Here is a 22,060-nt window from a genome sequence, read left to right as displayed (position 1 = left end):
TCCCCACCCATGTTAATCGCCACATCGTACAAGGGTGATCACTTCGTGGAACAGAGGTCTGAGTTTTTCCTTTGTGATGAGGTCAATTGGTCATGTTGCTCATTGATACGTGGTTACGCCGAGGTGTTCGCCAAGATGGTGATTAAATGAAGAATATTAATTCATGACGTCCAAAAAAAACGTGAAGGAGTTTCAGAAGTGAAAGCGCAAAGTAATCAATATTGGTGTAACATGACATATAATTAGTAATTACTATTTAACAATGTCATGATATGCCAGTATTGAACACCATTAAAGAACGATGTATACTTCCCTTAATTAGCATATATATGGGTTTAAAGTGCATTCCGTAAATATATTTTACTGGTGTCAATTAGCATTCAATAGAGCAAAATATAGAGACGAAAGATTTTTGTAAATTGATCATGAGATGATTGGTCCATTCCAAGACGCTCGCTTCTGGCTGGACAGGTTGTACCAGGTTTGTCATCCCAGCTCGGCACAACGCAGCCAGAAGACGCTGCAATGTGAGACAAAATAAAGTAATCAGCAGAGCAATAATAACACATCACTACACAAGTGCTGCACGTGTCATGTGTACCAACCACAAACGTGTACGATGTTGTAACGTGATGCGAACTATTGCAATGCGTTACTCTTCAAAACAGACTACAGCAGTACCTTGATATGTAAACATTCGATATACAATATGACGTTTCAGTACATCAAACTTTTGATTTATTGCCATTATATTATTGTTAATGAAAAATAACGTAAAATAATGCTTAAATACACTGACATTTATTACTAAATAATAAAATTATCAATCTACAGTACAATATAATAATAATCAAATTATAATAATATATGGTTTCTTAAGCATTGCGCATCGCGATGCGTTATAAAAGTTTACTTTCATCTCGGCCAATCAACGCGCAGCAACGTCCGACGTTACGGAGCTATGGTGTTTGGTGTGCAATGCAACCTTCCGACTGCACCGAAATCTACACTGGTGAGTGTGATCATATTTTACTGTATAGTCCACCGTTTCTTTTGTTCGTGTCAGTTTTTTATTTTAATACTGGACAGTATTAAATATATTATTTTCAATATAAAACGTATTTGCTTACAATACGAATGGTAGGTTACGAATTATTATTCTATGGTTCTTTCTGTAAAGTCATGCGTTGTGATCGAAACGTCGTGATATTTTTATTATTTTTATTCACTTAATTTTTATTATTTTAGTGTTATATTTTTTCTATCTACGTGACATTACCAAAAGAACCATATAATATGAATTCCTGCAGTCACGAAAGTTTGAAGTCGAAGTTATTAAGTGTTTATAGAATGCTATGGTAAGTTACAAAGGCTGAGAAGGCATCCTAATATTACTAATGCTATAAGTTATTCAATATACGAAGTTTCGATATATGAACGAAGCTTCAGGAACGCATCTACTTCATATATCGAGGTGCATCGGTCGAGAACACGTAGCAGCCTCCCGCACAAAGTATTACAGCAAGAAACGGCACTCTTTTCTGTTCACATTTCTGAACCAGTGGTGAAAATTCCACTTCATCATGGTGGGAGCCAGTCTCCCGATAGTATGACCACTGTTGGTTTGCCTCAAAATCGTTTGCATTTTATTGATTCTGGAAGGCTAATGTGCCGAGTTGTCACTCAACCAGGATTTCAACTCATGTTCTGCCTCATGGCAGGTGTTTTGCTCCATGCGGGAGTGGGGGTGTGAGTATACAGGAATTTCCTGTTTAGAGGGCGAGTTTAGTCAGGTGAATAGGAAGTTACGATTTGACAGCCTTTCAACCACGAGGCTGGGGTTCCGCCATTACACCCAATTCAAGATGACGGCACACATCGCGCAGTGAAGCCAGCTGTAATTGTCGTAAATTCATCTTGATATGCAAATTATATTGTCAAGGCGCTCTTCCCCCCCTCCAACCCAGCTTAAAAAGACGCTCCAAGCCTGGAGTTGTCATTCAGACTCTGTCTTCTCGACAGACCTGTTCTTCACCTGAGGACGGCTGCTTGCGTTGTGGCCGAAACGTCGTGAGAATTATTTTATTATGTTTTATTTTTATTATTTTATTACTTCCCTTCTACGTGACTTTACCGAAAGAACCAAGACGATGCCCTCACATTGTTCCTATTTATTTGTCCTTTTATGTTGCTCAACATTATTGTTCAAGTTTCAAGTGCTTATTTTCAAATCATATATAAATAGAAATGATTGGAAAGCACTGTGGATGTAAGCAGGAAGAGGAGGTCATGATGAGTGCATGGTGGGGCAAGGTGGATGAGTATACACGTAGTGTGCAGCAGGGTGGATGAGTATACACACGTGCAGGGTGCAGTTTGGTATATCTCCGCGTACAGCATGGGAGTGGCACCAAGAGCTAAATAACCAGATGGCGAGGTATTGTAAGACCAGGCCTTTGCAGCCAGGTGACAAAGATGCAACGCCTGCAGAAGGAAAGGACTGATGGAAATTTGGTGGCCCAACCGGCACTGGGCACAGTCAAATATTCACCACGTGTGTATGCCATGCGACGAAAGTGAGTGCCGTTTATTCAATTGTCTTGTTATCCGCACGAGTTAGTACTTAGGCTGTCGTCTAAATTTAAATATAATTTCTGTAGAACTGCTTTTTGCATTTAGTTTGTTGTCCTTCCCCCCGCACCTCCGATTAGCACGGTTGGCTGCGTGCAGTGTGAAAGAAGTTAAACAAAGTGGCTTATCACGTGTCACTGACAGATTGGGTAACCCAATGCCTCCGCTTTTAAAGGTCTTGTACCATCAGTCTGAGCTCTCCGCATGTGACACCTGCAGTTGGAAGATTTTTATGCACTGTTTGATTCCACAGCTTATCAGCAGTCATCCTTGTCCCCACTTGCCATGTTATGGAACCCACATGGTGGCTGCTGAGCCCTTCTATCTGGTGTTGTGTAGTATACGTGGCCCAGACTACATTATTTGATTACCGATGTAATTAATGGCTCATTTGTAGATTGATAGACATCCTCTTTTGTTAGCATGTCCTGCCATTCACCACAACCATATATGGAGGGCAGCTTCCAGCACTTTTGCATTTGTCATAAAGCCATATGGGTAGCAGAAATTAGTATTGGTATATCCTGACTTTTGTCAGTAGATTGAACCCTTTGTTGTTCCATATCCACACTGTCTTATGCTCTGTAGCTCAAAACATATACATGAGACACGTGGCTTATGGCAGGCTCACTCTGCGAGGCTTGTGTCTGATGAAACTAGAGTGATATTTGCTACTGTACCTTTAGCGTGTCATTTTTACTTGTGAAATTATTTTCCTCAGCTCCTGGAATGATTTTTTTCTGTCCTACAGAAACAAAAGGTGAAGGCAGATCGAAGTGAGAAGTGGCCATGAATCAACATGGCACTGAATGAACCACACCAGCGAGCATTGTACATTCATAGGAGTAAGTACTGTTGTAAATATGTATGAGAGCCCATTGGTAATAGGGGCATCATTCACATTTTGTCCAAGGATAATATGCTTTTATTTTAATTAATATTTCCACATATAGACTGAATTTGATGAAAATCTGGCCATTTTTAGGCAAAATTAGGGGCAGGATGGAGAGAGACCAATGCCATTTATGGAACAAAGTGGGTGGTGGAGCTTGGAGTCAGCATCTCCGCAGTTTCACCAGCAGACTGCTCATCCTAATTGGACCCAGTGCCGGATTAAGCTAGTGCAGGGCCTGTAGCATATGTTATAAAGGGGCCCTACATTAAAACAACATAAATATTAAAACACAAATTTTTTACTTGAATAGTAAAGCAATTGTATGTTTTCATTTGCTAATCAGTCAGGAAATACGACAAATCGCTAACCTTAAACACCCAGTCATTCATAAAAGTTGAAGGCAGTATAGTACTATAGTAATAGAGCAAGTGCAGAATCATTAACCGGATTTGATAGCTTGAAAGCATTTAGCACGGGGCCCTTGAAAGTGTGGGGCCCGTAATATATGCTACTTTTGCTACTAGGATAATCCGGCACTGATTAGACCTACATATATCTAAATTAGTCCTACAAACTCCTCGTCCTAATTTGTCCTGCAGGCTTCTCGTCCTATTTTTAAATCTAGATTGAAAATGCATTTCTTTTGGGCTGCTTTTGGTGTTTAATTTGTTGTCATTCCCCCGCATCTCCGATTAATACGGGTGGCTACGTACGGTGTGAAAGAAGTTAAACAGACATACATATAGAATCAGAATATTTGTTAATACTGGAGGAATCCGATGAGCTATAAAGCTTTTTTCACAGCTGCCCAGTAGGGGAGGGTCAGAACGATACGACAATAAACAATACAAAAAACACGATAAGAGTGCAAAATATAGGAAAGGTAAACCAATCACTTCAAAAATATACAACTAACACTAAACAATTTTTTTTACCTTACCAGGTAAAGCCCACTGAGCTAATAGATTATTTTTCAGAAGCGATCTGGCCACAAATGATAGCTCAACAAAGTGGCTTATGTGGACATGTATCGCTCCTCATCCAACTCCAAATTACTGTAGTCCTGCTGACTCGTCATCCTAATTAGCCCTGCAGACTTCTCTTCCTAATTAGTTGACTCCATTGTTGCAGTAGTGTCTTCAGCTGGGATAACGCCACACATGGTGTGAGGCACATACAGCAGAACACTTCCCTCGTTAAACAAACTTAGCCCGTGCAGTCTCCAAATCTCACCGGACTGCGATGCGTGCATTGCATTTGAGTAAATCAAGCCATGCATGATTGTCTAACGAAAATCCCATACATTTAGGTATTTCACAACTGTAATACCAGTGAAATCAATATTGTTTTATCCATGCATTCGTATCCCTCATACAACATAAATATATGTATACTTTAACTTTAACATACAATGTAATACATTTGTAATATAATGCAATATATGCATAATATAACAAACACAATCTACGATGCAATATATATAGTATAATGCAACACATGGAGAGCAATTGCATCGTACAATGGAATGTGTATAATATAATCGATTTCTAAGAATATGTAATGCATTAATAATTGAATTCCAGTATATTAACAATGCCATAGACAAACTATAACTAAAATATAGTTTAATACAATAGGGTACACTGTATAGTATATTAATATTGTAAATGTCTACACGTAATAATATAATGCTATACCACTGCATAGTCACAATATTGTACAACACACATAGATTATGTATTGTGTAACACATGTGTAGTTATAATTATGTAATAACACTACTACAAGGGACACGTGAGGAGATCAAAATTCTAGGTGGCTTTTACATCTCAGAATCTTGAAGTGACAGACTTCATCCAGCAGTGGATTAAACATGGGTGGTGATGATGAATTACGAGCCAGAAGCAGACAATGGGTTGAGCTGAAAAACGCAAGTGAGGTTGACTGCTCAGGGCTTTTGCACTGTATACAGGTTGCTAGATCATTGATCACATGACAGTGCGCACTGCCTCATGCAATAATCGCACATGCATCGCGTGGCAAATGGGAGCGCTTTGCGCAGGTTGCCACTCGCTGTAGCTGCGTACAATCACGCTCGAGTGACAGTGGAATTTCGAGGGAACTCGTGTGCTAAGGACGCATAGTGCTTCATGTAGATTGTGAGTGCATTGTGTTACAAACTCAGAGACCTGAGTTTGATTCCCACTCACGGCTAACCTCAGTGGCAATGATCAGACCTGGTCCTGGGCCTCCCCTCATTTCATTGCTCAATTGCCTCGGTAGATGTCCTCTTGGACACGTTCTATTCCTTGACTGGCACTCCGTTAATTATTCTTGACCATCATTCATCATCCCTTGTAGTTATGCATCCTGTCCAATCCCACTCATGCAAAAGAGTAGGTGTCACCGTGTATGTGTGTGTGTCCTTGTGTATCACTCCTTGTCTAAGTGTGCCTCCTTGTCTGTGTCTCTGTCTCTTTTTGTGTGTCCCGAGTTACTCTGTGGATAACCAACAAGTAATTGGAGTAATTCGACATATGACTCCTCTTATCCGTGAAAATATTGCGGGTATTCGGATGCCGTTCCGCATAGACTTTTTGGAAACATCACTTATGATGGCAGATAAGTACAAAAGTACAAGCAAAAGGGCGGGGAGTAATATAAGTTTTCACAAACCCTACAGCTCCCGCAGATAATAGGAGTCACAGGTAATAGGCCCACCTATAAGAAGAGTTCTGTATTTTCGTTTTAATATTTAACTTCAAACGTGCCATGTTTGGGGTAAATTTTGAAAATGCTTTGTCATCACTGCAAATTAATAACTTCACTATATATATGCCTCGTCCTTGATCAACCAAGGTAGATCCAGTTTTTAGCAATTCTAACAGAACATCAGAATGAATACATTTTAGATTTATGCAACCCAGTCCTATTTTTCGTTAACAAATAAAACCTTATAGACCTGTGATTTATAAAGAAACATGTTTTATTCATTATTCCTGTAGAAAAAGTGCATTATGAAGTGTAAATGGCCTAGAACTAAGCCTGGTGCTACCTTGCAACACAATGATATGTGATAGTTGTTGCCGAGTCAAAGTTTCTATATGAATTGTCAGGCAAATTATTTCTAGATAAGCAAATAGGAACCTTACCAATCATGATAATATCTATTTTTTTCCTTTTTTTCTGGCAACAAAACAGGTGTTAAGATGTTAAAACACCAAACTGAAACCTTTTTTCAAGGAATAATGTTTGCATTAACCAGAGGACACCTTTTGACGCCTTTTGGCGTCCTCTGGTCTAACACCGTTTGAGACGAGGCTCAAAAGAAAGCTGTCTATTTTGTGGGTGAGAATCGTGCATTATTAAGAGACACACGGTTCATGGATTAGCTACAACAAATGCTTTGGTCTCGATATATAGTTTGGAGATTAACAACAGTGAATACATGATGACAAATTGAAGATAATGACGAGTATATATTCCAAAAAAACATGTGAATGTGAATAGCACGGTTACAGCTGCCAATGAGAAAGAGCTGCAGGAAATAACTGGCACATGCAATTGTACATCAAACCAGCATTAGCTTGCTATATGTGCAATGAAGCAACATTGTGCAGATGTATGGAACCATGCTTACCTCAGGAAGCGCTCTAGCAATTTCGATAGCCACCACCTGAATAAGTAGAAACACATCATTGTCAATAAACGTTCCCAGAATTCCATAGAAGTGTAATAAAGGACTCTTTCACTGGGTCTGTCTCAGTTGTCCTTTATTTGTGTTCGTACAACTCTGCCTGCACGGCGCCTCGCTCAGAGTCTCCTCCACCTCCCGCTCGGCAGCCCCTCTGCTGCCGTCGCTCCCGCAGTCCTGCTGCTGGCTCCCGATGCAGCTCCGCTGCTGGCTTTCCTCTCAGCCTCTCCGCCCTCGATCTGCAGCCCCTCGGCTGCTCTCTCTGCAGCCCCACCGCTGCTCTCCATCTCCCCCGTTCCCGGACACCGCTGGCCAACGGTGCCGAGTCCCGACCAGTGGCGATCACGCCACTTCCCACCTCCTGCCCTGCGTGGCCTCCTCCTGTCTTTATCCTTCACTTTCTCCCCGGCTCTTCCGGTTCCTGCCCTTAAGAGCTCTCCCTTCTCCCCACGTGACCCAACTCCTCCCCTCTGTTACGTCATATCCGCGAGGCCGTTTACGCTCGCATTACAGAAACATGACAGGTGAGACTCCCCCTTGTTCCCTGCCACGTTCAGGCAAGAGCTGGTCTTCAATGGGCAGGCTCAGGCTTGTTTCTGTAACGTGTTCTGATTGTACTAGGCAATTGGCATGCGAACACCTCCCCTTTGCTGGGGCACCCCACAGCCGTGAAGGCTACCCGTGCCTCACAGGCAAGCTGGCCCAGTGTGGCCAGCACTCTAGGCCAGTGCTATGAGAGTGCGCCACTCAGTAGATTTATCTGGGCCCACTCTGGCACCAGTGACGCTTTAACGTGTTCACCGCCACCACAGCTGTGACCCTGTGGGCTGTGACCTCGCTCGCCCTGCTCAGTAACTTGGCCATCTTAGTTGAAAAATTATAATGTGAAGAATTACCAGTTATGCATTTATTATATACATTGTCAAACCCAACCCATCATTGCACTACAATTTATGGGGGTACATATACCATCGATTTTGGCTGCTTGCTCCCTTCATAGCGAACAAATACTTGACTAACGTTAGAACTGCAAGATGTGAAATTCTTTCACCAAGGAAGTACGACTCAAGTCTGTTTCAGGAGAGTTTCAAAGGACATTTGGCCAATTCCATTTTCAGATTAAATTTTTTTCCATAGGCAGTCGGATATTTTATGCCCATACAGCCCTGGAAGATGACACCACGGAACAACTTCTGAAGTCACTCAATAGGCCACTCTGTGTGCATCATTCATTACCTGAAAAAATTTATCACACAGCAATCAATCTGAGATGTTTAATCCTCAGAGCTGGATGAGGTGATAAGCGAGTCATTGAAGACTCGGTTGAGACCATCAACTCGCTACACTAGAGAACCTGATTTAAGCAATGGTGACTAAAACGTGAACATGAACCCAGTATCCAAGCAATGCCGGCTCGGAGCTTAGTGAGCGAGCATGCAGCCATGTGCACCACTGCTTTTCAGTATTGTTTGCATGCACTCTACTGGAAAACCAATGTGTCCAGAGGAAAGCAACTCAAACTTTGCACCTATGGGTCAGCAAAATACTCAGTGCTGCCTCTTCCATGTACCTCTGTTATACAGGTGGGTGTCTCGTGCATGGCCTCACATTTTGCACTGTAAACGTATGGCGATCATGCCTTGTACAGGTTATGTGACGCGATGACAATACTGGACACCACGCGCATCTACCGTATTACTTACATTCTTGTACATCTTTTGAATCTTTATGACGTCCAGTGGGCTGAGGCAATCCCGCTGACCAATAGTGACTGTCTCTGATTTAGGGATGATCGTAGGGCTTCTCCCATCCACAGAGAATGCACACCTTGACAGGAACACAGCACATGCATCATCTTCCGCATTTGAGAGAGAAGACTGCATTAACATACTGCATTTAACTGTCAAATGAGCTTCCGTCGCCGCGACAGAAGCTCATTTCATGATATTCTCTCCCTAATCTCTCTCTCCCTAATCTCCCCCATTAACACAACTGATGTGTTTGCGTCCAGACATGGAATTCCTTTCCAGCTCAGACCCCACTTGTTTGCCCATCGCCACATATATAACCTTGTTGTAACAGCTCTCTCGCTGGTTCAGCAGTTCCACTGCTGGATAATTTTTTCTGCCTGAGGACGACCGCTTGTGTTGAGATCGTAACGTCGTGATATTTTTTTTCTTCTACCTACGTGACTTTAACGAAAGTACCAAAGAATATGGGTATTCAACACCCAAGTGTAGGTTGTGTTATGTTATGTTGGTGAAATAAATAGTGTTGCTCCCAAGACAACGTCTGCGACTCAGTTGGACTCACTACAAATGTAGTAATTATAATTTAAAATTATTAAAATACGATATTCTTCCTCTCATTGGCTAAAATTCTAACTACATATGTGACATTTCGATTTAAAGCTTTCGTGACTGCAGGGATTCATCTTCTTGGTTCTTTCGGTAAAGTCACGTAGAAGGGAAGTAATAAAATAATAAAAATAAAACATAATAAAATGAAATTATTTCATTTTATAAAACATAATAAAATGAAATTATTTCATTTTATTATGTTTTATTTTATTATTTTATTACTTCCCTTCTACGTGACTTTACCGAAAGAACCAAGAAGATACATATGTGACACATTCAGAAGTGAGGTTATTGAACCTCATTGGATGGAAAATTTGAATGAGAGACGCACGGCACATTTATTGGTTGGAGAAACATTGGTGAGGGGTGAGAGATCAAGGGAGTGGTGGAGAGAGAGGGAGAGCCCTGGAACATTCAGGAAGGTCGAGGCAAGAGCTTAAAAGGCCTGGGAACGGCCATTGCGAAAACAGGCTCCCTGCATGGACGTGTTGTGTTGCCGGCTTCATAAACAACCCTTCCAGCATCTGCTTTGCAACTCTTTTACACAAAAAGAAAAACCTCGATGAATGTGGGGGTTACATTCCTGGGAAATGCCATGTTGGGCAAAACAGAATTCGACAAACAATAAACCTTAAGGGAAAACTAGGGTTGTGTGTCCTGGGTCTGAAATGATCACCCCTTCCCTCTTTGTTTAACTAATTCTAAATGATTTCCACCCTTATTCTAGTAAAGGATGCAAAGTGGCTCTCTATTTCTTGTGTGTGTGTACACGTTCAATTTCACCGCAACACAAAACCCCCATCTCCATTACTCGCACTGCCAAAGCTCACCTCTCACACTGAATTGCCAGCCCGATGCTTGCCCTAACACTATCACTTGAACGTTCACGATTCGCCATCTAGGTTTCCGCATGGCTGATATCCTCAATGAGTGGGTGGCTATGCATGTGGCCATGCGTGAACACTTGCGTTGTGGATGAGCGGGTTGAGTAAGTTACATTATCACACCAGAATACAAAAAACATACATGCTCACAGTCGATTCACTCACACCGTAGTAGCTCCAAAGGGTTGCAGCGCTGTCACCTTTCCCAAGCCTATATAATAACTATCTTAGCAACGTCTAACCGTGCATAGCTGAAACATCACCCTGTGGGGTTTTCCTGTACTGTACAGTGAGGGAAAAAAGTATTTGATCCCCTGCTGATTTTGTACGTTAGCCCACTGACAAAGAAATGATCAGTCTATAATTATAATGGTAGCTTTATTTGAATAGTGAGAGACAGAATAACAACAACAAAATCCAGAAAAACGCATGTCAAAAATGTTATAAATTGATTTGCATTTTAATGAGGGAAATAAGTATTTGACCCCCTCTCAATCAAAGATTTCTGGCTCCCTGGTGTCTATACAGGTAACGAGCTGAGATTAAGAGCACACTCTTAAAGGGAGTGCTCCTAATCTCAGCTTGTTACCTGTATAAAAGACACCTGTTCACAGAAGCAATCAATCAATCAGATTACAAACGCTCCACCATGGCCAAGACCAAAGAGCTCTCCAAGGATGTCAGGGACAAGATTGTAGACCTACACAAGACTGGAATGGGCTACAAGACCATCGCCAAGCAGCTTGGTGAGAAGGTGACAACAGTTGGTGCGCTTATTCGCAAATGGAAGAAACACAAAAGAACTGTCAATCTCCCTCGGCCTGGGGCACAATGCAAGATCTCACCTCGTGGAATTGCAATGATCATGAGAACGGTGAGGAATCAGCCCAGAACTACACGGGAGGATCTTGTCAATGATCTCAAGGCACCAAGAAAACAGTTGGTAACACACTACGCCTTGAAGGACTGAAATCCTGCAGCGCCCGCAAGGTCCCCTGCTCAAGAAAGCACATAAACATGCCCGTCTGAAGTTTGCCAATGAACATCTGAATGATTCAGAGGACAACTGGGTGAAAGTGTTGTGGTCAGATGAGACCAAAATGGAGCTCTTTGGCATCAACTCAACTCGCCGTGTTTGGAGGAGGAGGAATGCTGCCTATGACCCCAAGAACACCATCCCCACCGTCAAACATGGAGGTGGAAACATTATGCTTTGGGGGTGTTTTTCTGCTAAGGGGACAGGACAACTTCACCGCATCAAAGGGACTATGGACGGGGCCATGTACCGTCAAATCTTGGGTGAGAATCTCCTTCCCTCAGCCAGGGCATTGAAAATGGGTCGTGGATGGGTATTCCAGCATGACAATGACCCAAAACACACGGCCAATGCAACAAAGGAGTGGCTCAAGAAAAAGAATATTAAGGTCCTCGAGTGGCCTAGCCAGTCTCCAGACCTTAATCCCATAGAAAATCTGTGGAGGGAGCTGAAGGTTCGAGTTGCCAAACGTCAGGCTCGAAACCTTAATGACTTGGAGAAGATCTGCAAAGAGGAGTGGGACAAAATCCCTCCTGAGATGTGTGCAAACCTGGTGGCCAACTGCGAGAAACGTCTGACCTCTGTGATTGCCAACAAGGGTTTTGCCACCAAGTACTAAGTCATGTTTTGCAGAGGGGTCAAATACTTATTTCCCTCATTAAAAAGCAAATCAATTTATAACATTTTTGACATGCGTTTTTCTGGATTTTTGTTGTTATTCTGTCTCTCACTGTTCAAATAAACCTACCATTAAAATTATAGACTGATAATTTATTTGTCAGTGGGCAAACGTACAAAATCAGCAGGGGATGAAATAATTTTTTCCCTCACTGTATATACACTGTACATACAGTATACCGTTTATATACTCTAACCATAGATCGGCCCATGCAAACGTAAATTCGGGATACACTGCGATGGTGCACTATTAACGCCATTGCAGTGTATCGCGAATATGGGGGGTTATAACCACGCGACTCCTTTCATTCACGATAATATAGTGCATTTTAGAAGTTTTCCCCCTGTGGAATTTATGATAGATGAGTGGTGTGAGAGGGGGAGATCAGTAGCGTGAGAGATGGTAGATGCGTGGGGTGAGAGATGGTAGTAGATGAGTGGGGTGAGAGGGAAATCTAATGTTCAAATTTCCCAGTTCCCTGAACAGCAGGAGATGGAGACTCCACTGTGTACGAGGGCTCTATCTCACTGTGAAGCTGTGGCTGTGGGGGCTGCTGGAATCACATACACGGTTCGGGTGTAAACCCAAGAAGGTGATATCAGGAAGGCCTACCTGTCGTAGTGGGTGATGGACATGTAGTCATAGGGCAGTTCAAAATCGCTGGTTTCCAGCAGTCGAAACTGACGCTGTTCATCTGGTAGAAAAGGGATCAAGAATTTAATTTCACAATGACAATATGCATTTTAAGAGACATTCAACATTGGATTTAATTTATTTCATATTTAACTTATTGGCATTTTTGTCCACGTATCTTACCTGAGAGAAAATGACAAGTTCTGTATATTCACTAAAATAAGATAATTGGGTTTTGACTTAACTTTCGCGACTGCAGGAACTCATATTCTATGGTTCTTTCGGTAAAGTCACGTAGATAGAAAAAATTACAATAAAATTATAAAAATAAAGTGAATAAAATTATCACGACGTTTCGATTGCAACACAAGCGGTCGTCAGGATCTATGTGACAGAACCATATAATAAGATAGTTGGAGTCAACCTGATCCTTGCTTATTCCTGATAACAGAGCCTATTAGCAACATAAACAGTAGCAACATCTTTAACTTGCATCACATACATTTACCCTTTCTGGAAATAACACAGGTGTTAAGATGTTCAAACACAAAATAGATACCTATTGCAAGGCATCAAGTCTGCATTAACCACACATACACAAAGGCTCTGATAATATATGGCATTGCCTTTGAAACTGATTGGCCTACACTAGAGACAGCCTTCTTTATGGCCTTGTCTCACCAGCGTTAGACCAGAGAACGCCAAAAGGTGAAGAGTACAAAGACAATGCAAGTCTGCGTATAGTATCAGAGCACATTTGTTTGCATGTTTTGCCACAAGTATGTGTGGTTAATGCAGACTTCAAGTCTTGCAACTTATCTATTTTGTTTTTGAACATCTTAACACCTGTGTTATTTCCAGAAAGGATAAGCCTATTGTTATGTTTTCATAATTTTAAAACTGGAAAAAGGTCTCATAGATATCACATATACAGAGGAATGCTTCCCATACGACTGGATGTGGGACACTAGGTGTGGATTCTTATTATCCATGTTCATCTGTGCATTTTACTCCTTGCTCACAACAATGAACAGAGCCTCGGGTGATTACAATGCAGCAGGTTGACACATTGGAGAGCACAGGTTGTGCATTTTTGAGTCGTCACCTCAGTTAACCCAGAACACCTGTATCTGTCCCTTGAACTCCTGCCTGCAAGTATTTCACACTTCACGTGGCCTCAAGCTGCACATAACCTGGCAAACGCTGTGGTGACGCAACTGTCATTCAGTTGTGAATGGTGGTTGGTGTTGTTAATATATTAAACAGGCAGTTGGCCGAGCTATGCTGCACTATATACTCATTTTCTGAGTCAAATAACACTATACATCTTAAAAGTTTCTTAATCTGTGCCCGGAGCATGATTGTATTATTTGGTGGGTATGTGAGTACACATGTGTGCAGTGACTGCCCATGATTCTACACACGCTTATGAAATCACACAACAACTGAAATAAATCATATCTGCCAGACAATGGTGAGAGACATAAGTCACCGGGTTAATAACACGGCGTGCTAACCACTGCACCACTGCTCTCCCACTCCCTCATATAAGGATGAAATTGCAGATGTCACATCTGAAAAAAATTTAAATACTGCCGTTTGCAGTTTGTAAATTTAAAACCTCCTTGACTTTCTGAATATAAAGTAGTGACCGATTACTGGGTCTGGGATGGACGGTGGCAGCCTGGATAAACCAGGACTTGTGAACTGGGACATTGTGAATTGCCTTCAAATGCATATGTCACGATTCCACTCATACATAAACTGTTGCTGGGCTGCAAGTTGGAATTAGACTGAACTAAAAGTTTGCAAGAATAAACAACAGATGTGAGCTATCAATTCATGCTCCCCTATTAATATAGCTCACACGTTGTTTTATGAGCATCTTACAACATTATCCTTGTTCTCTCTCCCAGATCCAGGAATTATAGTTCAAAAAGAAGTGATAACAAATTGAGTTTTACTCCATACTCTGCTTTTTTAATGAGGCCTTCATAACTATTGTATTTATTAATGCTGAACTTCTTTTGCACCATACATGGCCGACCATGCTAATTGGACGGCGCAGGGAAGGGTAATAAACTAAACATAAAAAGCAGTTATAATGAAATTCGTTTTTAATCTAGATTTAAAAGTGCACAGCTCCAGTGGCTTCCTAATATCGGAAGGAAGAGTCTTCCAGACGGCCATAGCGCATCTGAAAGCGCGTGATGCAGTGACTGTCTTTGTTCAATGGCCAGCCAAAAGCAGCTGCGAGGATGACCGGAGTTCGTGTGATGGTTTATGCTCCATGACAAGATCAGTCAGGTATTGTGGTTCATTTGTGAGAACTGGATGGACATGGTCAGATCTTGCAGTACCCGTCATGACAAGTGCCAGATAATTTTGTACACGCTGCAGCTTAGTAATGTTTTTGTCAGGCGTCCTGTAGAGTAGCGAGTTGCAATAATCGAGCTGTCGATACTATGCTACACGCCACCGTGTTGGCTGTGTCACGACTCAATAGTGGTCGAATGTGTTGTAGAGCCCTGATATGAAAATTGCAGGACCTGACTTAGTTTGCACGTGGTCATCAAAAAACATTCTGGTCGAGTAGGGTGCCGAGGCTCTTTCGATAACTAGAAAACAGAATCCAGGAGTCTGCAACTGCCACACCTGATTCTCCCATATTCTTTTGTCCTGAGGCTGAGTAAAAACCAGCAGAACTTTTTTTTTCTGGAATAAGCAGCATTTCATTTCGTGCAAGCCGCATTTGCACTACTCTTGTGGAATCCTTGAGGTTCCTGAGGCTCTCCATATCTAACTTTGACTTCACTGCGGTGTATAATTGTGTATCAGCATATTAAATGGTACTTGATGTGATGCGATGAGATGTTATCGGTGATCGGAAACACGTATATTGAAAAGAGGAAGGGCCCAAGGATGGACCCCTGTGGTACACCAACTAGGCAAGGCATACGCGATGACTCTTCGTTGCTCAGCTTGATGAACTGTGATCGATCATGTAGGCATGACTCCATCCATCCCAGGGCCTTACCCAATATACCGAATCTTGAACTTAGCCACCTGAAGATAATCTCATGGTCGATGGTGTCGAAGGCGGCTGAGATATCGAGGCCAACCAATGCTATGGCGCACACCGACTGCAACAGGTCTAATCTGCCCATCGCAGCAATGTGAGGAAATAAATGCTTCAGATACAGGTGCTCTATGGCCTTTGAAATCATACTCAAGTTTGAGATCGGGTGATAGTTTGCAGCGTCACTCTTGCTCAAGCCAAATTTTTTCAGCCGAGCAGCGATGTCTTATTTGGTAGCCGTGCGATGAACCTCGACACCGCTGCCACCGACGTTAGTGCCAGGGTCTCGATTTTTGCATTGGCTCCAGGATGTTCACACTCAGATGGCAGACCGGGAATATACGTTGCCTTCAAGTGAGAAACTGCCATCTTGATCGTCACTATTTTATTGGTGAAGAATATCGCAAGTAATGTGCATGGATCGGGTTGACTAGCTGATGGATTGTTGGAGTGCACAAAGCCCTTCACGATGCGCCAAAAAACACAGGGGTCGCAAGCTGAGTCATTGATGCTTAAAACATAGTATGATCTGCGAGACTCAATAAGGAGTCGGCAGATCTGCAGGCAGCTCTAAGCAAGTCGGAGAGTCTTGAAACCAGTTTTCTTCCAAAGACACTCCAGCCTCCTCTGCGTCTGCTTCACAGTGATCGCCTCCAGTCACAGCCAGTTACTGCCAGTTACTGCATGCTTTCCCCGTTCCTTTTGTGCTTGTTTGGATGTGCACGAGTTCATCAAGAATAACAGTGAGCTGCGAATGAATCAACCGTCGATGCAGGATTTCGACACGCCGATGATGACCAGATCTTCGGATGGAAAGCATTGTGGCGCAGTGGTTTCCAGTCTCTGTATGATAGCGTTGTGACAGGTACGTGAATAATCGGTATGCCACTTTGCACGTTAGGAGACTGATCTGAAATACATGTCTTCAACAACAACGTCGGTCACAGTTACTGCATTTCCCAAGTGATATTTTGCACTGCTAACGTGCTCGCTTAAACTGACTGTTGATAATCTCGCAGAGATCACTGCTGATTTTACCATAGGAATCAGTCGGTCCAGGACATTATACTGCAAATGATAGCCTCCATGTTTGCCACTTGATTGTTTAATATTTCTTTACCTTCCTTGATGTTGTCCTCCTGGACTGTGATGTACTTGTCGCGGTCGCTGCGGCAGTGCTCGTGCTGGAAGCCGAGCGCGTGCATGAGCTCGTGCAGAACGACGCCCTTGGTCACCTTCCCGGGCTCCAGGGACACGGACTGAGCCCCTCCCTTCTGACCCAAAAATGACCAGTTCCTGCTCACACAAAAACATGGTTCAGATTCAGTTTCAATAACAGAATAAGTAATAACAATAAATATCCACAACATGCTTTGCAAAGTTTGTGTTTTTGTCCAAATTTGTCATCTTCTTTTATTAAAACAAACTGGTGCTGATATAACCAGGTCATCCTCTTCTCAATTAAGTTGGGGCAGTAACAGGGCAGAGTGGCAGGGCATTTTCCGCTTGTTGCAGAGGTTAGTGGTTCAAGCTCCTGGTTGCCCCGGTTAATACGTTGGGTGTATTAATGGTAAAATATATGCTGTCTGCATCGGGGTGGATGTTAAAGGTCCCATCACATTCGAAAAAGGTAGAATTATTGTACCGGCATCATTGTTCAAAAAGCAACTTGTTTTTTCTTACCACTATAATAACCTAAGAACTGATTACATCTATTCTCTGTTATGTCATATCAGCCTGGGTCATATACAGAAATGTGGAATAATATTAATTATATTACGTTCTACAAATCAGTTCAAGAAAAGTAAAAGTATGGAAAAAATATGCATGAACAAATATTGGTACTCACAGCACATAAAAACCTACACTAGTTTGCAGAAGCTGCATGGACATTCATCACAGGTGCACCGACACTTTCCCCTGTAGTATGTACCAGGGATGTTAAACAATAACCGGTAAAATGCAACCATATTTCAGCATTTATTACCAGTACCTAGAGTCAGGAAATTAACATTTATAGTGGAATTTTAATAATGAATGCACCTTAGATTTGAGGTTTCTGCAGCCTTGAATAGTATTAATATTTAAACTTTATTCACAGTGTGACTGCATGTGTGACATCATCACCAGTTGTTGCTTAGTCTTCCAACCAGTCTCAGCAGACCACAATGGCAAACAACGAATTAGGAGTTGGAATATAACATCAAGTTCAAGTTCAAGTTCATTTATTAGGTATAGCCCTGTGAGCCATTCAGCTCTTGAATCGGGTGCAACCGCAACAAACAAAAAACAAAAACATGAACAAAAAACATCTTAAAGTGAATATGTGACTAAGTGCAAACAGAAAATCCAAGAATAGACAGCAAAATATTGCAGAAAAAACACCGTACACCAACGCTGTGTGCAAAAATCCCAGTGGGATGCAAGTCAAACAACAACAACAACAACCACAAGACAGCTTAGATTAAGGCCATCAGTCTAACTCTGTACTACAACAAACAAACATGGCTAAACCAATACACTTTTCGAAATCACCAAAATAAAGCCATGAAAACAATGAAAAAGCAATCATAGGAACTGACAGAATTTTCACAATAAATGGCATAAACAACATGTACTACCAAAACCCTGCAGCCATAGCTGGCTGCATGAGTCACTCCACCTTTAAGATCAGCACACTAAATCAAAACACAGGTCATACTTTGTAGCGATCATCCGGAGCGAAACATTTTATTTTAGGTCACTGAATAGCACTGGCAGCTAGGGGTGTACAACTCCTCTAGAGCAGTTTTGAGTGAAGATCTCATAGGTAGTGACTCAAGTTTCAATTTATTGGCAACAGCATTCCAGACCCTGGGGGCATCAATAGCAAAGGCCCTTCCTCCAGTATATGTACGGCAATAGGGAATATTAAGCTGGTAAATGAGTGTAGACCTTAGGTCAAATTTGTTCTTTGAAACAGAGATGAGATCCAGCAGGTAATCTGCAGATTCTTTTGCAAGTACATCATGAATAAATAAGATCTGGTGCACAAGCCGTCGAACATTCAGAGATGTTAAGTTTGACCCAATGTAGAGGTCACAGTGGTGAGTCCTATATGGGCAGTTCAATGCAAATCTTAAGGCCGAGTGATACATTGAGTCAAGCTTCTTCAGTACAGTACTTGGGGCTGATTTATAAACAATGTCACAGTAATCAAGTAGAGGCAGTATGGTAGCTTTAATCAATTCCAAACGGAACATAGGGGGGAAGCAGTGCTTGTGTCGATATAGAAAACCAATTTTAATTTTTGTCTTTTTCCCAATATAATCAATGTGATCTTCAAAATTCAGTTTTGAATCCAGGATGATCCCAAGATACTTATAGATCTTAACTTGCTCTATTTGATCATTATTTAAGGAATGTAATTTGGGGAAAATAACTTCCCGCTTTAGTCCTGGTGAGAAGCATAGCACCTTGGTTTTGGCAGGATTTAGGACTAGTTTAAGAGCAACTAGCTGATGTTGTAGTTTGTTGAAATCACTCTGGAGCTTAGCAATCACGTCATCCGGAGAGCGGCCAGCAGTAATTAGTACCGTGTCATCTGCAAAAAGATTAACCCTGGAATAATCCAGTTCAGTGCCCAAGTCATTTACATAAAGAGAGAACAAGAGGGGGCCGAGAATGGAACCCTGTGGAACGCCTTTTGTTATCTTAACACTGTTTGACCTCCAACCATCTGTGAATACAGTTTGGGTGCGAGAAAAGAGGTAATTTTTTAACCATTTTACTGTGTTTTCGGAAAAACCGAGGCAACTTATTTTACTAAGCAGGATGTTGTGGTCTACTGTATCAAAAGCTTTGGACAAGTCAAGAAAAAGACAGGCGCAGTACTGCTTATTATCAAGGCTACTGTAAATGTGATTCATAGAGTCTAATGCAGCAGATGTGGTGCTGTATTTTTTTCGGAACCCAGATTGTTTTAGATGTAATAGATTGTTGGCGGACAGGAAACTGATAATTTGGTAGTTCAATAATTTTTCAAAAATTTTCATCAACGGGGACAAAATTGAGATAGGTCGGTAGTTATTTGGATCATCTTTAGGGCCCCCTTTGTGAAGTGGACGAACATAGGAATGTTTCCATTCTAGAGGAACTGATGCTTCTTTGATGGACAGGTTGAAAATATGGGCTATAGGTTTGTATATTAGGTGACCAACACTTAGTAGAGCAAAGACGGGAATACTATCTGCTCCGGTAGAGGAGGACCCTTTGAGGAAGGACAGTTGTTTCAGAACATTACTTTCGTGGATTGGCTGAAAACTAAATTCGCTTAATGTTTGGATAGGGGTGTAGGAATTTGCATGAGCAGGGGTGACTCCCAATAGATTATCAAATAGGGTACCAGCTTCAGAAAAATGAAGGTTAAAATTGTCAACTATTTTTTGGGGATCTGAAAAATATTCCCCATTTCGGTTAAGCTGAACGGGCAGATGATCTGTTTTGGATGCCTTTTCGATACATTTGATTGTTTTCCAGAAAATCCTGGCATTTCCATGAGATTCAAGGAGAGTAGAAGAGAAGTAGTCATTTTTTGCATGCCGTATTTTTTTGACGCATCTATTCCTTAAAATCCTGTATTCTAGCCAGTCATTAACCAAATTACTTTTCTGAGCACATGCCCAAGCCTTGTCTCTAGTTTTCATGAGTTTTGTAATCAAAGGATCAAACCATGGTGGACGATTGCCTTTAGTTTTAAATTTAACCAACGGAGCATGTTTGTTAAGAATTTGTAGAAACGTGTACCTGAAGGTCTCCCAAGCTGTAGTCAGGTTTGGAATATCACAGACCTTGTCAATATCCGAGTGAAGCACATCATTAGTAAATGCCTGTATGCTGAAGTGTCTCATGGAGTGCTTCTCAACCAATTTAGGGGGGGCTTTGTGTCTGGCTGATGATCTCACCCCAAAAATGAAGGAGTGATCACTAAGGTTATTACCTAGAACACCAGTCAGTGCGAAATTGTGAGGGGCATTTGTCAATAGGACGTCAAGCAGAGATGACTGTCCCGGATTTTTTAGGTTGGGTCTTGTGGGGACATTTATTAATTGAAACAGGTTAAATTCATCTGCAAAATTTGTGGCCACGGCCGGCGGGTTTAGCCAATTCCAATTTAGATCACCCACTAAAACTATTTCACCTTTAGGGAGGCCCCCAAGAAGCTCTCTCAGTGCAGATGCAGCTTCAACATCCTTACCACTAGGCGGTCTATAGCAGCACACTACCAATATGTGTTGATTATTAGGGAGAGTTATTCTGAGAGCCAGACCTTCAAAGCAACATTTTTTAAACAAGGAGTGAGCTGGTGAACATGCAATAGTATTACGAACATAGATGGCAATTCCACCTCCTTTAGATCCTCGGTCAAGCCGAAAAAGGTTGTAGTTGTCAATCGTAATCTGCAAGTCATTGACGGCAGGAGTGAGAAATGTTTCTGTTAGGCAAAATATGTCCGGGTCAAGATTTGCTACTTCTAGTTTTAGTTGACTTAATTTAATCAAAAGCCCTCTGATGTTGACATGTAGAACACCAACACCTTTTCTGCCAGAAAAATCTACAGAATTATATGAGTTCTTTACATTTGGGCCAGGATGAAGCTCAATACCACCCAGAAATAAGAAAAGTAGAATTAATAGTTTGCACAGGTATTTTCTGTGAAAGGATGAAGAGCGACGAACCTTGGACGAATAGCAGCAGCTCGCAGATGGTGTTATTTTTAAGAGCAGAATGAAGTTTGGAAGGAGTGCTGGTGAAGTAATGGGACAAAGATAGGGTTTAAAAGGATACAATGATGGAGTGTAGAAGTGTCTATAAGTTGTTTCATTAGCAGGTGTAGTGGCAAATTTAGCAATAAGTATTGACGCGAAGTAACGCGGGTAGCCGTTTGTAGAGTTGAGTGTGGCACTAGATATGGCCGGGAGGGACAGTAGTAAGATACACAGCAGGTGAATTGACATCTTTAAAACACTAAATTTAAACACACACACAGCTCACTCACACGCAGCTCACCCTCACCCACTCTCACGCACAGCCCACACCCATGCAGCACAACGCACACACGGCCGCACACGCCGCCGCCATCTTGCTGCTGTTGTTGTTGCAGCTGCTGTTGTTGTTGCAGCTGCTGTTG

The 22,060-nt window shown here is 41.9% G+C and overlaps 1 protein-coding gene across 1 annotated transcript in view; it reads right to left on the bottom strand.

Annotated features, from left to right (window-relative positions):
* Positions 1 to 296: 296 nt before the first annotated feature.
* Positions 297 to 22,060, bottom strand: part of LOC144738515 (uncharacterized) — an 89,009-nt gene continuing 67,245 nt past the window's right edge. The window contains exons 24-29 of the mRNA XM_078621529.1: positions 17,012 to 17,187; positions 12,792 to 12,873; positions 8,924 to 9,047; positions 7,167 to 7,202; positions 3,312 to 3,376; positions 297 to 520 (exon numbers count right to left, since the gene is read on the bottom strand). Of these exons, the coding sequence (XP_078477655.1) occupies positions 3,314 to 3,376; positions 7,167 to 7,202; positions 8,924 to 9,047; positions 12,792 to 12,873; positions 17,012 to 17,187 (481 nt within the window). The 3' untranslated portion in view covers positions 297 to 520; positions 3,312 to 3,313. The remainder of the gene's footprint in view (positions 521 to 3,311; positions 3,377 to 7,166; positions 7,203 to 8,923; positions 9,048 to 12,791; positions 12,874 to 17,011; positions 17,188 to 22,060) is intronic.

Source organism: Lampetra planeri, unplaced genomic scaffold, assembly GCF_965212315.1.
Source record: "Lampetra planeri unplaced genomic scaffold, kcLamPlan1.2.h2 scaffold_103, whole genome shotgun sequence".
Classification (NCBI taxonomy): domain Eukaryota; kingdom Metazoa; phylum Chordata; class Hyperoartia; order Petromyzontiformes; family Petromyzontidae; genus Lampetra; species Lampetra planeri.
Note: the sequence above shows the minus strand (reverse complement) of the source record. Positions and strands in the feature narration are given on the sequence as shown.